General features: G+C 37.1%; 2 protein-coding genes across 2 annotated transcripts in view; one reads left to right on the top strand and one right to left on the bottom strand.

Annotated features, from left to right (window-relative positions):
- Positions 1-4,032: 4,032 nt before the first annotated feature.
- On the bottom strand, positions 4,033-12,010 carry utp6 (UTP6 small subunit processome component). The gene is made up of 19 exons (XM_084425931.1): positions 11,396-12,010; positions 11,226-11,310; positions 10,995-11,036; positions 10,634-10,726; positions 10,501-10,548; positions 10,311-10,374; positions 9,697-9,815; positions 9,497-9,574; positions 9,330-9,411; positions 9,166-9,247; positions 8,733-8,908; positions 8,507-8,586; positions 6,872-6,949; positions 6,563-6,742; positions 5,402-5,482; positions 5,100-5,209; positions 4,648-4,714; positions 4,483-4,555; positions 4,033-4,386 (listed from the first exon to the last, which is right to left on the bottom strand). The coding sequence occupies exons 1-19, from the start codon at positions 11,485-11,487 to the stop codon at positions 4,232-4,234; spliced, it is 1,785 nt and encodes a 594-aa protein (XP_084282057.1). The 5' UTR covers positions 11,488-12,010; the 3' UTR covers positions 4,033-4,231.
- Positions 12,011-12,070: 60 nt separating this feature from the next.
- The window catches only part of suz12b (SUZ12 polycomb repressive complex 2 subunit b), a 29,575-nt gene continuing 24,794 nt past the window's right edge, over positions 12,071-16,851 (top strand). Inside the window, exons 1-4 of the mRNA XM_084425930.1 lie at positions 12,071-12,715; positions 13,106-13,152; positions 13,265-13,329; positions 14,167-14,235. Of these exons, the coding sequence (XP_084282056.1) occupies positions 12,571-12,715; positions 13,106-13,152; positions 13,265-13,329; positions 14,167-14,235 (326 nt within the window). The 5' untranslated portion in view covers positions 12,071-12,570. The remainder of the gene's footprint in view (positions 12,716-13,105; positions 13,153-13,264; positions 13,330-14,166; positions 14,236-16,851) is intronic.

The following is a 16,851-nucleotide window of genomic DNA, read 5'->3' on the forward strand; positions in this document are numbered from 1 at the left end:
GAATTGGATCGTTGATGTGACTGCATCAACCTGGTGCGGAACTGTTGATGAATGCAATAGATCTGTCATAATAAATTATGTCCTTTATGTTGATCAAACGACTGATAGGAGTAAAATCACAAAAAATTGCTGTATAACCTTGCATGCATCAACGTCAAAACACATTGCGATAGTAATGAAAATTATAAATTATCCAGGATAATTGTTTTTGTTCGGTTCATTCTCATTCCAGTTCCATTAAAAATTATGGCTCAATTCTCACTTTTAACTACGACTTTTGCATTTAATTAGTGCTCATTAGGTAGTTGTTAAGTTTATCGGGTAGCCTAAGGGATGTAGGTTTGATTATGCAGAATAAGGCATTAATATGTGCTTTATAAGTAGACCTACTAATAAACAGTCAATATCCTGCATGCTAATGAGCTAGTTGAGAATTGGACCCTAAACTAAAGTGTTAATCAATGGTTCTAATTATTATTTTTCTTAAAAACCGGCTCATAATCATTTTGGTAAAATAATAATTAGAACAATTGATACATTCCATTTACTGACTTATTTAATGTCTGTGTATCCTATAATTTGGCAACACACTGTAAAGATGATGATACACGGGGCAACTTTTTTAAGTAATGTGCCTTGGGCACTTTCCCATTGAGAATGGGCAAAATCGGGATACTTCGGTGGGCCCTCCCCTGTGTCTCACCTGTTTGCCCGTTGACGGCAACATTGCCCAGCAACAATGCTCAAAAAGTTACCCCGTATATCATCAACTTAAATGTATGATTTTTTCTTTAGTTGATGAAGAGACTGTGGTTTATTTGGATAGATTGGATTGCTCTATTGCAGTGTGGAGCGGCTCCCTGTGGTGACACATTAATATACACCCTAAACATTCGAATTGTCCTACTTTTTAACGACTGTAGTTGTGTAAGAAATTATAACGGGCATTGTTTTTATCCTCTTATTTTTAATAAGTTTACAGTATAGTAAAAAGAACATAGCCTACATGCGTACAAAATATTTTTAAATGCGAAAATACCAATATTCTGCTTGTAAGATTTTTTTTTTCGATCTTTCTGTAGTTGACGTATTTTTTCCCCCCACATAATATTTAAAGAGACATGGTTTTGTCCTCAACAGTTGATTTGATACATTGAACAATCCTCAATAGAAGACACGCCCTTCACGTATGTCGTCATCACGGGAGCCGCTTCGGGCTCGCGGTATCGAGAGCGTCATACGATACGGCCCGTGATATTTTCACAAAATATTCAACTGTACGAATGATCATTCAGATTGCATTTGTTATTCAGCTAACTTCGGCGATCCATCGGTGAGTCTTTATCATTGTTCATCTCGCTGTTTGTCAGAGCAGGGATGTCAGCTGATGATCATGTTTTCATCGCCTCTCATCATTTCCTAAAGTCTTTTATCTGGATGCTTCAGAAACTCTGACACTAAACCACACATAGTGCTTTTTATTCAGCAGGGATGATTATTTTGCCCATAGGGAGATATATGATCGGCCTAGTGAGTTGAGCAATAATGGCCTGTAGCGTTACATCAGTGCAAGTTAGATACAGTTCCTCGTAGCTTTTTAAATTGATGATTGAGTCGGCAGAGGTACTAGCTTTTTGAATTGGGCTCAAACTTGTGTTACACTGTTGCTATTGTTGTGAAGGATGTCATGCCATGCTTATATTGCATAAACATGAGGGTCTGTGAGATGTATCTGGGCTCATTCAGTCAGTGGACAGACTGGACTGGACAATACAGTAGCAAGTGATTTCACTATTACAAGCAAACACATAATAATGAAACGTCATTTCATTGAATTTGAATGAAAGTGCATTGTTTTGATTATTTTCCATTGAATAGTAAAGGTATTACTGTATGCACCAGGGGTGAGTGAAGACACCTGCACACTTGTTCTGTTTCATAATAATAGCATAATAATAGCAACTGCATATGGCATATGCAAATTCACAGAAAATAAGAGTGAAACAGCATCTTGTTGTTGGCAGTTGCCCTTTAATGGTGTTTTACAAAGGGGTCTCGTTCCAGAGAGACCAAATGAAAGTGTACATAGATAGGTTTTAAAGTGCTTTAGTTTGGTGTGGAGAAGTTTTGTTCATTTGTGGATACATACGTGTACAACAACCAGAACTTTATTTAAAGTTTTTTGGTCACATGCTCAATGTGATTGAAGTTTAAGGAATAGTTCAAGTTCACCTAAACGAAAATTCTGTCATTGTTCCAAACCTGTATGACTTTCTTTTGTGGAACACAAAAGAAGATATTTTGATCAATGTTGTTAACCAAACCATTATCAATGGTGACCATTGTCTTCCACTGTATAAAAAAAAAAAAAAAAAAACCTTTCTAAAATGGCTTATTTATGTTCTACAGATGAAAGAAAATGGTTTGGAATGACTTGTAGGTGAGTAAATTATGACCAATTTCATTTTGATGACCTATCACTTTAACAGCCAAACACATTTAATGTTGTATGCAGCCTCTATTGTAATACTCCTTATTGCAATGTCTTGTTTCACAGCCACACAAGATATTGCAATAAGGAGTATTACAATAGAGGCTACATACAACATTAAATGTGTACAGTATATACATTATACACAGTGTACACATAGCTACTTTAGTTTGAGTATATGTTTTCATTTTACCATGCACCCAGGTGTTTTTCCAAAATAATAATAATAAAAAAGTGGTCAAGCATACTGTCTTGTGTAAATACTCTTTGCTCTTCAGGCTTTGGCATGCTGTACCAATTCTTGTCTCTCTCTATCCCTCAGGGGGGGGGAGGGCGGGGTGAGTCAGGGCTGCTGTGAGGATTCCCAAACTGAGGGGCAGTCACACACTCAATGGTGTCTCCCACAATGAAGGCGTTGGTGGATGCAGTTTGGGCGGTGTGGAGCATCGGGGCCTCAATCTATGACTACATCCACACCAGTGCCATGGAAGAGCGCATTCACTCACTGGAGAGTGTTATAACCATCCACCAGTGTGTCATCGGCCTTCTGTCGGCTGCACTTGTGGCTCTCTTCACCTACATTCTGCTAAGGAAGAACTGACACAGGACTAATCAAGCCAGAGACACTACAGCAGTGAATGTTGGTGTCGAGCTATGTCTGCTCACCTTAAAGGGATTTTAACATGTCTACCCAGTTGATAACCTACTAAACTTTAGTTACTCCTAACTCATTAAAATTTTGCAGCTTATTATCAGTTGATGTGATTCCGAGTAATATGGTAAACCAAACCAGGCGTGTTTCTTGATAAAAAAAATAGGCTTCCACCATGGATTCCCATTATGGATTTTAAAGGTTGTTCATGGCTACCACAAAGGAAAGGATTCAGAGATGCTACCTGACCATGGTTTCTCTACACAAGCTTGGTGAAAGCTGAACAAACACAACCACCAGTGGATTAGCAGGCTTTTCAACCTGTTTGCTGCCATCTTCAATGGAGTCAGCTTTTGTGTCTAGCTTACTTTTAAACGCATTCAACTTTTGCCATCGGCAAATTATAACTGTTAACCTATAATATCTCATACAGTTTATTTCTCAACTCCATGGTAATTTATTAGTAAAAATCAGTGACATCGATTAAACTCTCGATTTCACAACTTGAAGTGTCCTTAATCACTAAAGAAAGGTTGATGTAGTTAACTTGACAATTTTATCAGTGTATTAACTACTACTACTTGTCGTGCTTAAGGAGTTATTTTATTTTAGATGTGAAATCAGTTAATGCTACGCCATTGTGTTTTATAGATTTCACTTTTTTTTTCTTAAGAGATACTTGTTACACTTGCTCTGTAATAGCAAAATGAATGTCTAGCTTTATAATGCAAAAAATGTCACGAGTATTCTGAATTGATGCTACTTGCAGGCTACAACATTTCACCAGTTATGTTTTTTGTATAGAACTTTTGTTTTATTTGGTGTGCTGGTGTAAGTTAGGGTTTGGCAAAATACAACAAAGAATTTATTTAACGTTTAAAGACAATAACAGTGTCATAATAAAATGTTTATTTCTGGAACAATATGGAAAGATCAAATGCAGCATGTTTAAAAAAAAAAATCAAAAAGATAAATGGAACTTCAATGTTTTCAACAATTAGGCTTTTCAAAGGGAAACTCCTGAGGCTATCAGTCAATGTGTGCTCCAAATATGATCAACACAGACACGTTAAAGATTCATGCTGGTTTTAAATGTTCCCGGTCTGCAGCAGTGTGTATTTTGTGGTAAAACGCTCAACACTTTCACCCTCCAGGGTTTTAACAGCCCTCCAGTGGAGCTTCCCACAGTTCTCTGGGTTTCCATGCCTAGCTAACTCTTCCTTGATGTAGTCCATCCACAGATCTAAAACATCAAATAGTTGTTGTTGCTCAGTGTAATATATTAAAGTATGAAAGAGAGTTGCCTTTTAAAGGATAAAAAGCACTGAATCACACTCACCTTCATCAGAGGAGCCGAACTCACGAAGTGCTCGCTCATAGTAATCTCTCAGATTACTCATCTTTGGTGTCACCTGAGAGAATTAATACAGATCAGCATTAAATACAAGTCTACTGGTTAATACGGATTTTCGACACCCGTCACCGGGTGCTACATCACTTTTACCTGCTCTTTCTCGATCTGAATCATCATCAGGAAGAATGCCTTAGTGAATGGTCTGTGTTCATGTAAACTGAAACCCAAGAAGTAAAAGAAGGGGTTGTTTTCAAATGGCTTATTTCTCATTTGTAGATAAACAGTGGGTTCCAAAAGCCTAAAACCATACTGAAAATAATGTTTCAGGATTTGATTATTCTTTTCCTCATTTCTAAGTTGCTTTTTTTATATAGAGGTATGGTATCTGCTAAATTAATTTAAAACAAAGGAGTAAAAGCAATAAAGGGAATATGGCATGTCAATAGAAAATAGAAATATGTAAAATGCAGATGAAAATAATTCGATTGAATTTAAAATTCCATTAAAACAATGTAAAGTATAAGCATTTTTACTTATGGCCTAAGCCTTTAGTGTCCCACTGTATATACAGAAAGGAAAAACAGAGCACATTTGATGTGTACCTTGTGAATGTTTTTCTAGCCCTTTTGTAACTACCAGTTTTGTATGACCAATCAAGGTATTTTTCCTTCATAGCAGCTGACACTGCAGGCACTGGGGACAGTAGGCCTTTCTGCAAGTATAGAATCAGGAGCAATTTAATTACATTTGATATATTAACACTGTGGACTGCATTAGAACTTTCATTCAACATGTAATCAAAAAAAAAAAAAAAAATTCAGACATGATCAGAATGCCTTTATATTCACTATCATCGACCAATCTTGGGTGAGTTTTAGTGTTAACTTATTTTTTTATGTCCCACCTGAAAAAAGGTCTCAGTTTCCTCTGGTATCTGTGAGGTCATGCTCCAATCTGCCTGCAGCTGCCATAATGCCAGACTTTCCTGTAGAACACATTATACAATCATTAAATATAAGAGATATCATTGGGTACACAATTAAAATATTTGTAGGTTTAAATGAAAAACATTGAACATTTTAAGATTTTGAAAAAAGGCATAAAATGATTTTAGTCAAATACAAATTTACAATTACTTATTTAGCAGACAATTTTATCCAAAGTGACTTACAAATGAGACACCAAGAAATTCATCTTAAGGAGGCAATAACACAAGTACCACTAACAATAAACAAAGTCTTCTGCTTACAGAAGAGGCAGAATATTGCAAGGGATTTGACTATTAATAAATAAGAAATTTTGTGACACTGACCCATTTGTACAAAAATTCAGTTTCCTCAATGTTCCAATGTACAATGCTGATAATATAATTCATGCAAATAAAAGCATTTGCACTACTGCTACAAGTCTTTTGGACCCCCACCGTATTATATTACATTACACAATAGTGATGACTTCCCTCACTACTCTCAACCTTAAAACCACTAATTCTGCAAGAAACTGATAAAACCATTTTGTTTGGACAAAACAAACACCAAGACATGAAGGAATGAGAAATAAAACCGGGTAATTGTGCATGCTGATATTACTCTATAGCCTCATGTTCCCATGTGGTTGGATAACGGCCTCTTTGTGGGGTTATGTAACTAAAGGCTTCATAATCCTGCACACACGGCTACTTCTCACTAGCTGGTTGACGAAAGAGCGCCGAGGACAAATGAATGTGCAAACCCGAGTTATCCTAGCAGAGGATGACTCTCATCACTTGACTGAAGTTATATATAGGCATTCCTGTAGCTCAAACAGAATGGTGCTAGTCCACACCAAGTTTAAGAGTTCAATTCCCAGGGAATGCATTAACTGATCAAATGCATGCATTAAATGCAATTTAAGTCACTCTGAATAAAATCCCAATGGATAAATGTAACTAGTACTGTTATCCAATTATAATACAAATATTTTAAAGAAAAATCACTAAGTTCACTTATTAAAGTGGACTAATTAGGGCAAATCTGCTGTTGCAGGAAGATGTCCCACTTAGAGGCAGCTGTGGCACAACTGCTACCTTGGGATTCACGTGTTTCAGGGCTTCCTGGAATAGATGTCCCGCCTCTGCGCTCTCCAGATGGACCAATGTCTGGAGGCTGAAGCTCCACATCTCTACTGATTGGCTGAAGCGCTGAGTGGCTGTGATGGCGATCTGGGTAGCAGATACTGTATTCCCTGATGACAGCAGGACCTGTAGCTGTTTTTTGAGGGGATGGAAGTGGCCTATATTAATACAGCAGCACCATTTGAACAAACTGCTGCATGCCAAGTAAGGCATGTAAGGTGAAGGTGTTTCAGTGAGATGCCAATGTTAAGTGTACATTACCCAGTTCTTGTAGTAAGTCTCTTGCAAAAGCTTGGCATCATGAGCACTCTGTAAGACTTGGAGTAATCGTTCCTTTCTCTGAAAAGTTGAAGTCACACAATTGAGTAAGGCACTTAACCAGAAAACAATAAATCAACAAATACCAAGACCACTGTTGTCAAGTCATCAAGCCTACATTTATTTGATCAAAAATACAGAAAATTTTTTTTTAATATTGTGATATATTATTACAATTTTAAATAATTGCTTTTCAATTTATTATACTTTAAATTATCATTTATTTCTGTAATGCAAAGCTGAATTTTCAGGATCATTACTCCAGTCTTCAGTGTCACATGTGACATCCAGTCTATCACATGATCCTTTAGAAATCAGTCTAATATTCTGATTTATTATGAGTGTTGGAAACAGTTCTGCTGCCTAATATATTTGATGAATAAAAGGTTAAAAAGAACTGCATTTATTCAAAATAAAAAAATATTTTCTAATAATATAAATCTTCTTTACTATCACTTTTTATCAATTTAACATCCTTGCTGAATAAAAGTATTGATTTATTTCAAAAAAAAGAAAGAAAAAAAATTACTGACCCCAAAATTACTGACCAGTAGTGTATATTGTTGTTACAAAAGATTTCTATTTTTAAAACATTTGCTTCTTTTTTATTTTTTTATTTTTTTACTTTTTATTCATCAAAGTATCCTAAAAAAAGTATCGCAGGTTATGAAAAAATATTAAGCAGCAGAACTGTTTCCAACTTTGATAATGAATCATCATATTAGAATGATTTCTAAAGGATCATGTGATAGACTGGAGTAATGATCCTGAAAATTCAGCTTTGCATCACAGAAATAAATGATAATTTAAAGTATAATAAATTGAAAACCAATTATTTTAAATTGTAATAATATATCACAATATTACATTTTTTTTCTGTATTTATGATCAAATAATTGCAGGCTTGATGAGCAGAATAAACTTCTTTCAAAAACATAAAAAATAGTAATGTTTCCAAACTTTTGGCCTGTACTGTACCAGATGTAAATGGGTATGTCTCCCTTGTCTACTTGTGATCCGATCGACCAAAACGCATTTTGATACCAGGTGTAAACAGGGCCAAAGAATATTCATATTCATTCACCTCAAACTGAGCTAATCATCAGAACCCCTGTAAAGGTTTTAGCCATTTTCCTGAGACACAGGAATGCACAAATTTCAAGAATGATGGGTAAGAATTTATAGTATTGGTTATTGTTTAGCCTGATATACCCAATTGTTAAAGTTCTCAATGTGAACCTGTAAAGGAGGAATAACTTCATATTCACATTGTAAATGTCACTTTATTTCACAGTGTCCTTGTTACACATTACATGTAGTTACTGTAGAAATAACTATAAATTATGCATAATTACATGCAACTGACGCTAATCCAACCCCTAAGTACATGTAGTTAATTATTATTACTCAGTACTTAATTGTATAATTACACTGTATCACGGACACCTTAAAATAAAGTGTAACCAACATCAAACTTCAATCAAACAGCCCAAATCAAGAAAATCCATGCTATTCTAATCAACATTATATATATATATCTCACACTGCGACACCCCAGTAAAACACCAGGATCATTACCTTTTCCTTGAGTTCAGTGACATTTGTCTTCCTCTTATATCTCTCAAGACAGAACTTGACATAGCATGTCCACATGGCCTCTACAAAAAGAAATTGCACATCAGTAGGCAAATTATGTACAGCTAGAACCATGAGAATCCACTCATTTCCACCAATTAATTCTAACTTAATATTTTTAGACGCAAACACTGAACATGTGTCTGAAGTAAGTGTTACATCAAGATACCTGTATTAAGGCTCTTCAGAGCCTCCTCATAAACGGCACAGCAGCGATCTTCTCTGCGGTCTGTATCGGAAGCTCTTCCTTTCGCAGACTGGAGCTCCGGGGCTCCAGCAGCATGCAGCTCACGCTTAGCCATGAAATCCCACATCAGGCAGTCATCATTATACTTACTCTGTAGACTGAAATCAAAGAGTATTCAAACATCACCTTTTCTGACTTGAACTTACTGTAAATGGATTTTGCCAATACTGGTTTCAGAGTAAATGTTTCTGGATTTACAACAGTTCCTATAGCGTTAATTGCGGATTAATCAGCAAAAACGATAAATTAGTGAACCTCTAATTAAGATGATCACGTAAAAACTAAGACATGAAAGAGAAAAAAAGTAAGAAATGAATCTACGTAAAATAGCAGAAAAAAAGTGAATAGACTCTACTCTTGCAGGATGGTGTCATGTAGCTCCTTTGTGAAGTCAAAGATGGCAGCGATCTGTAGCAGGGACAAGATGAATTCAGCCCCTGATGAGACAAGACAGATAACCTTACAGCACTCAACTAATACAACAGCTGAGTTGAACAGCTCAGTGGAAATTCATCTGACCTTTAATTTTTTGTGTAGAATCTCTGTATACCACCTCAGCCAGTTTTCCACTCAAGATTTCCGGAGAAAATTTATATTCCCCCTAAATTGAGAAAATAAAGGTTTTGTTATTTATTTTTTTAAACTGCATTTTACCCAAAGGCTCAGATCTTCACCTATTAACCCACCACATCTATTTTAGCTTGTTCCAACTCCTGCTGCTGTTTCCTCAATTTCTCAGCATGCATGAGCTCCATCCGAAAATACTGCACACACACACATTAATACTGCTTATTGCATGAACAGCTTATAGTGTGGACCTTTTATAACTCAATGTTTTATTAGTTTACCCAGGCTAATTCAAAGAGAAATGCTAGTGTCTCCTCACCTCCTGATAGACTTTCTTATTCTCTGGATGAAAGCGCAGGGCACGGAGGAAGAGATGTCGAGCGCTCTCTGAAGAGTTCCTGTCCTCCATCTCACACTTAGCAGCCATTATCCACAGAGCTGCAATAATTATGAAATTACATTATTCCTGGCCATCTGTTTGAAATTGTATACACCTCTAAAGTAAATGAATATCAGGGCTATGCAACGATTAATCGGGATTAATCGCATCTAAAATAAAAGTTTGAGTTTACATAATATATGTGTGTACTGTGCATAATCATTTTGTATATATAAATACACACACGCATGTAAATATTTAAGAAATATTTGCATGTATATAATTATATAAATATTTTATATATAAATAACACATTTTAATAACACACATGCATGTGTGTGAATTTAATATGTACAAAATAATTATACACAGTACACACATATATTATGTAAACACAAACTTCTATTTTGGATGCGATTCATCGTTGCACAGCCCTAATGAATACTTGACACACAGACAGCCCCACATAAAAATACATACGAGTATGGTTCCATAGAGCAGGCGGAGTAATATAATTTTCTATAGCAATGAAAATAAATCCACTAAAGGTTTACCTGGTTTGTCTGGATGGATAGCTAACATAGATGACAAAACCTTGCTGAGCTGAGTCTTTGTGCCCTGTTTGAAAGATGAGGAGCAAGATTATGATTTTTTTTTAAACCTAATGACAAACATAATATAACATCATCATACCCCATTAACATAGATTTTTTTTTTTTTTTTTAGTTTAATAAAATCACATACCCATTTCTTATTAAAAGCAACCTGAGAAAGCCAGAGCTGCACGTCTTCCTACAGGAAAAGCATTTATTCAATAAAAAATTGAAAATCACTTTACAGCACCTAAAGTGAGGTTATCGTTTTTTAATTGTCCAACCTGCCATTTTGTGGTAGCCCTTCTGAAAACATTGTTTATGCGATGAATGATGGGATACTCAATTTCTTCACGTTTAAATTGGTAACCAATTCTCTGTAAACACAACGGTACAGTTCAGTTAAAGTACTGTGTAGGACAGGGGTTATGAACTTTGGCCCTTGAGGTCCACTTTCCTGTAGAGTTTAGCTCCAACCTTGATCAAACTCATCTACCTGTAACGTTCTACTAATCCTGAAGATCTTGATAAGCTTGATCAGATGTGTTTGATTAGGGTTGGAGCTAAAATCTACAGGAAAGTGGACCACGAGGACAATTGTTTTTTTTTTTTTTTACAATTAATGGATACCAAAGCTCTACTCACCGCCCGCCTCTTCTTGATGAGCTCTAGGACGTTTATTTCATACTGATGAAGAACAAAAATCAAACCAGCCAATTACAAGTCATTGTCATGTATCAAGTTATTTGGACCCTGCTGCTGCTTAGAATGGTTATTTGCAAAGTGCAACCCACCCTGATGTAGATAACTAATTATGTATACTGATTATTTGTGAGATTCACAAAATAAATCAAACAGCTTTTTGATAATACAGACCTGTATGTATGTAATAAAGTCATCTTTACTCTGAACTGCCCGGTGCAGCTTGTATTCAAGAGCAGTAGATCTTTTCAACATAGACCTGAAACAAAGGTCTTGTTTGAGGAAACTGTTTGTTTCAGAGAAGAACCACTTTTTTCTGTTAGTGTGTTTACTGTGATACTCACTTGACTTCTTTATTCGTGAACAAACCGACTCTCTCCAGCTGTTCAAGCGCAGGTATTTTGTCCTCTAATCGTTGTTGTACAATGTCAGCCATTTCTGAGGGAAATCTACACAAAATGTGTAAGATAGTAAGAGTTTTAGTAGGATATAACGAAAACTGACCAACTTCACATCACATCACGACACATGTGTGGACGGGAAGTTATATGCGCTACATCCGGTTGCTCATCAGAAAAAAAACTCCGACGAGAATTCTGCATACGAATGATGGATCCTCCGTTTTATTTTTTAAAAGCGCGGCGTTTTAGGGAAACATTATAATTTAGAGCGTTAATAATTAGATCTATTTTCCGTCTTTGCGCAGGTTCGTGGAGTGGCGAGGGACAAAAGCTGTCAATAGTTTTTCACTCTATCATTTGATTCAAATGTTGCACACAATCATTATGTTGGTACATATTTTTGTTATTTTTATTTGAAATGATAATGTACAATATATTATTAACTAAAGCTCTCGATATGTTTGATTCTGCCCCGAGTCGTGTCTCTTCGCAAAACCAAAACATTCTTGGCGGCAATTTGTCTCCTCTACCAATCTTAATCCCGCGTCTGTCAAGATCAGTCAGCCCAATAGAAAACCTCGAATTCACCAGCCAACGTCTCTGATTGGCTGCCACATTGCAGTAGGCTGGTTCTCGCGGCTCTTTCCTCAAGGGCTCGGGCGATACAGTAGTACCGATGTCCATCAGCTGGTAGGATTTTCACATCCAAAATAAATGCAATTTCGGTCGTAAATAACAAATATTTAATAAACCTTAACGTTTATCTAAAACGGAAAGTGAACGGCTGTCTATATGGCTGGATAACCTGGTGTTATTTAACTGTGTTTTTGTCGCCGTGAAGGACCGCAAGCTAACGTGCTAATTTTCATCTGTTGAGGATCAGTGACCAGACTGAGGACGCACATCAATAACATATTTACAAGTCATATGTTTTACTCATATGAGTCATAATAAAATACGTAGTAGTCAGAGAGACTGGTAACCACCGGTATCTGATGTTTAGGTGATGGTAGATAGCTGGTTAAAGGAGCTAGGGCGGCTGTCTGTCATTAATGTGCAGATATTAATTTCGCCTGGTGCTGTTTTTGTGTAAAGTTCCGGTTAGTTGTTAGTTTTTGATGGCTCCTCAGAAATACTCGGCTCAGGTGATGAACTGTAAAGCCAATGGTGCTGTATACACGTCCTCTGGCGTGAGCTCACTCAAGAAGCCCAAGATGGAGCAACTGCAGGCCGACCATGAGCTCTTCCTGCAGGCCTTTGAGAGTGAGTCCACGTCCGTCTCATTTAGCACACAAAGTTCAACTATTAGCTATTCATGAAGGCCTCTGAGAAAATGCATTAACAGACTCGCATCTGTCAACACTTGATCAGATGCTAACACTTGATCATGACAAATTGCTCTGTTATTAGATACGTGGATGAGCCCTTAGGTTCACATCTTTGTGATGTCTTAAGGGTTTGTACATGAGGAAACATTTTATAACTATCAATAATAACAAGTAATAACTGATTTTGATAGCAGCTACTTAAACCCCTCCAGTTTATTGTAGATGAAGGTTGGAAAAACGACAGACACAATATGTCACTTTACAGAATAAACTTTAAAATAAAGCAATTTAAATAATTGTTAATACTTTCGCATTTTCCCTTCAGAGCCTACTCAAATTTACAGATTCCTTCGAACAAGGAACTTAATAGCTGTAAGTATACCTTTATAAGTTAATCAAAAGCCTTAACACTGAATTTACATTAACAGTTAAGTTGATTCTGGTTGTACTTGTTTTTATTTATTTTTTTCTTGCTCTTTCACAGCCGATATTACTTCACAGGACCCTTTCCTTTATGTCTCATAGAAACTCACGAACAAATGCCAAAAGGTGGGTCCTCTCAATGTTTTAATAATGGTTACCCAAATATCTGCTTTGCTTAGCTCTCTTAAAGGAGAACTCCGGTCAATTTTAACATTGAGGTCATTTTTTGGTACATTTGGAGTGCTGTCAGTACAGAGAACAACGACAAAAATCGGTGTTGCCTACACCGAGTTATCCTCGTTTTAAAATTTGCACCCTGTTGACTTCAATGGGGCAAGTTTTAAACCTGCTTTTAGCCTCTTAACATCCTTGATGTGTCATTACAAGTGCACAGGTCATGTGAGTGATTCCTTCTGAGTGAACGCGGGTGAATCTGACTGCAGTAGATGTGAAAGAAATATATAAAAAATTATGTTTATTCAGCCAGCGCACATACCTGTATTTACATCCTGTTTTCGGTCGAAGTCCACAGTAATCGATTGTCGAGTTCACGCGCATAGGTTTAGTACCTATGATCACGCGCGTGAACTCGACAATCGACTACTGTGGACTTCGACCGAAAACAGGATGTAAATATATTTACAGGATTGTATATATTTCTTTCACATCTACTGCAGTCAGATTCACCCGCGTTCACTCAGAAGGAATCACTCACATGACCTGTGCACTTGTAATGACACATCAAGGATGTTAAGAGGCTAAAAGCAGGTTTAAAACTTGCCCCATTGAAGTCAACAGGGTGCAAATTTTAAAACGAGGATAACTCGGTGTAGGCAACACCGATTTTTGTCGTTGTTCTCTGTACTGACAGCACTCCAAATGTACCAAAAAATGACCTCAATGTTAAAATTGACCGGAGTTCTCCTTTAAAGTGTGTTTATTGAATTAACTTTTTTTCTTCAGGAAAGCATTTAAAGTGGATGACTTGCTGTCCAGTGTGGAGAGAATGAAAGGGGAACCAGAGTCTCAGAGGTATTGGTTTTCTACTGATGTTTTGCAAGCTGTCTACAAAAGTGTAAGAAATACTAAAGGCTGGAATACACTACACAACTTGTAAAACTTTGTAAATGGTTACAGAGAAAAACTGGAGAGAGTTTTTTTTTTTTTTTTCCTTCACTAAACAACTGAGGATCACACACTACCAGTCGTTCCGAACACAACAAAGTAATGCGGAAACATGTGCCTCATTGCTACAAGACACATGACAAATGTAAACAATATGTTTTTCAAAACTGGCTCAAAATATCAAACATGTTTGATTTCCTCTGACTGGATGGAATCATAAGCCGCTTTTCCACCCTCGGGCCGAACAGTTCTCATTGCGCAACTGTTCCATTCCATGCCGATCTGGGCCAGCCGGTACTGTTACGGTTTCATTTTCCACTGTGGGGCTGATAACGGCCGCTCTTTGGAATGTAATACAAAAGCGTCAGTCATTACCTTGGTAACGCAAGAGTTTACTATATGAGATGTAAATAGCAACAGCGTTATCAGGTATTTCTTTTAATTTTATTATTCATTTGTTTACGTCGCTCAAATAGAGCGCTTAGCCAGCTACAGAGAAACTGGTAGCCAGGCAACAGACAAGTGACCAATTCTGAGTTGCGATGTCACTTCACAGATTCTACCAGCACGGTTAGCCAACCCTGCCGAGAATTTCAGGCTGAGAATGGTTTGTAATCGTGCCGTACTAGGCTCAAGTGGAAACACAACTTGAACCGTTCCTTACCGTTCTTAGAACCATTCGGCCCGACAGCTGTAAAAGCAGCTATAGTCTGAATATATTAAAGAATACCCATGATACATTTAGCAATTTTCTGCTAAATCTGTCAACACCAACTGCCCAAATTTGCCGACTGGTTCTGACTTTAAAGGGGTAGTTCACCCAAAAATGACAATTCTGTCATTAATTACTCACCCTCATGTTGTTCCAAACCTTTCATCTTCGGAACACAAATTAAGATATTTTTGATGAAATCCGATGGCTAAGGGGGGGCTCCTTTGACAGCTATTTAATTAACACTTTTAAGGCCCAGAAAGGTTGGAAGGACATTGTTAAAGGGGTCATATAATGGTACATGCACTTTTACAAGTTGATTGTACTGAAATGTGTGTTGGCAGTGCCTGTACACAACCATCATAAAATAATAAAAATCTATCCAGTGTTTTTTTTTTTTTATCTCCTTATATGTTTTCCAATCTCTCAAATCAAGCCGTTCGCCCTAGTGATGTCACACGGTCGGACGCCCCTCCCACGATGGTTGATTGACAGCAGCGTTTCAACACAGACCTGCCCTCGCTCGTGAGTGAGCTGTCAATCATAGTCCGCGCGTCATTGTTGATACGCTCGCTGGAGCACTGTCTATGAGCAGAATGGCGTCTAAGCGATTGTGGTGTTCTGTTCTTGGGTGTAATAAGGAACACAGCAGTCATTTTGATGTTCCTAAATCCGTACAACTGAAGACGCAGTGGCTGAGTTTGTTTTCTAAGGGAATATTCCCCACGATCAACGTCAATGCTTTCATGTTTGCGCGAATCATTTCACCAGACTGCTTTACAAACGAGGTCAGTATAAAGCTGGTTTTGCTAAAAGCTGCTCCTGAAAAAAGGATCGGTACCAACTATTCGTGTTCCTGCTGCACCTCCAGAAGAACTGAAGTGAGTGTAACGTTTTATTAACCTTTATATTAATATTTATATTAATCTTTGCAAATCGCTTGCTGCACGCTTCACGATGAATGCGGCTATTTACACTCAGAGTACATTACGGCATGTTTTCTATGTACGACGTTCTCAATATAATTCATAATCGCACGTTTATAATGAACAACGCGTTATGGTTATTGTGTTATTATTACAAACGGTGTACGCACAGAACAGAGGGGCTTTAAATTATCATTTAAAGACACATGCACTTAAACAGCGTGCTGAAAACAGCTGTTTTTGACCAGGTAAAATGAGTGTTTTCTTACAATACTAATGAGAATTTTTAATTAAAGTATATTACAAACTTTTAATTTAGACCCTAAAGAATCATATTAGCTTGTACATAAATGGCATTATATGACCCCTTTAAAATAGTCCATGTGACTACAGTGGTTCAACCTCAATTTTATGAATCGACGAGAATACTTTTTGTGCACCAAAATAACGACTTTATTCAACAATTTCTTCTCTTCCGTATCAGTCTCCGTGGCCACGAGAGCACCACGACGCGTGCGTGTGTGTGACGACACAGAAGCTGGCAATTCTGACATATGACCAGGAAATGCAAGGCTGTGTTTACTAGCAGAGGAAGACACATGCTCTACATAAAACAGTTCATAACTATGTCTGCAGATTTCGACAGAGAGGATGAATTGCATTTTTTTTGCATAACCTTACTTATTCGAACCAGAATATACAGAGAACGAACTAAAAGAGATAAAAGAGGCTGCAACACAACCATAGCCACAAGCCTCTGAAAGATAGAGAGCAATGGAGAGCTAGTGGTGTAGATGTCATCAGTGCCAAGCGATGCCTACTGAACAGGAGTGTGTGTGCTGCATCCATTGTGATATTGTCATGCCACATTGGGGTGGGCGATAT

The sequence above is a fragment of the Rutilus rutilus genome (assembly GCF_951802725.1).
Source record: "Rutilus rutilus genome assembly, chromosome: 12".
Taxonomy (NCBI): Eukaryota; Metazoa; Chordata; class Actinopteri; order Cypriniformes; family Leuciscidae; genus Rutilus; species Rutilus rutilus.

Bases quoted from the DNA above. Each gene is read 5' to 3' on its own strand.
- utp6 (XM_084425931.1), bottom strand. From the start codon at position 11,487: ATGGCTGACATTGTACAACAACGATTAGAGGACAAAATACCTGCGCTT. The intron at 11,311-11,395 runs GTGAGTATCACA...CCTTTGTTTCAG, and splicing joins TTCACGAATAAAGAAGTCAA to GTCTATGTTGAAAAGATCTA. The intron at 6,950-8,506 runs GTAATGATCCTG...TCAACTTTTCAG, and splicing joins TCACTGAACTCAAGGAAAAG to AGAAAGGAACGATTACTCCA.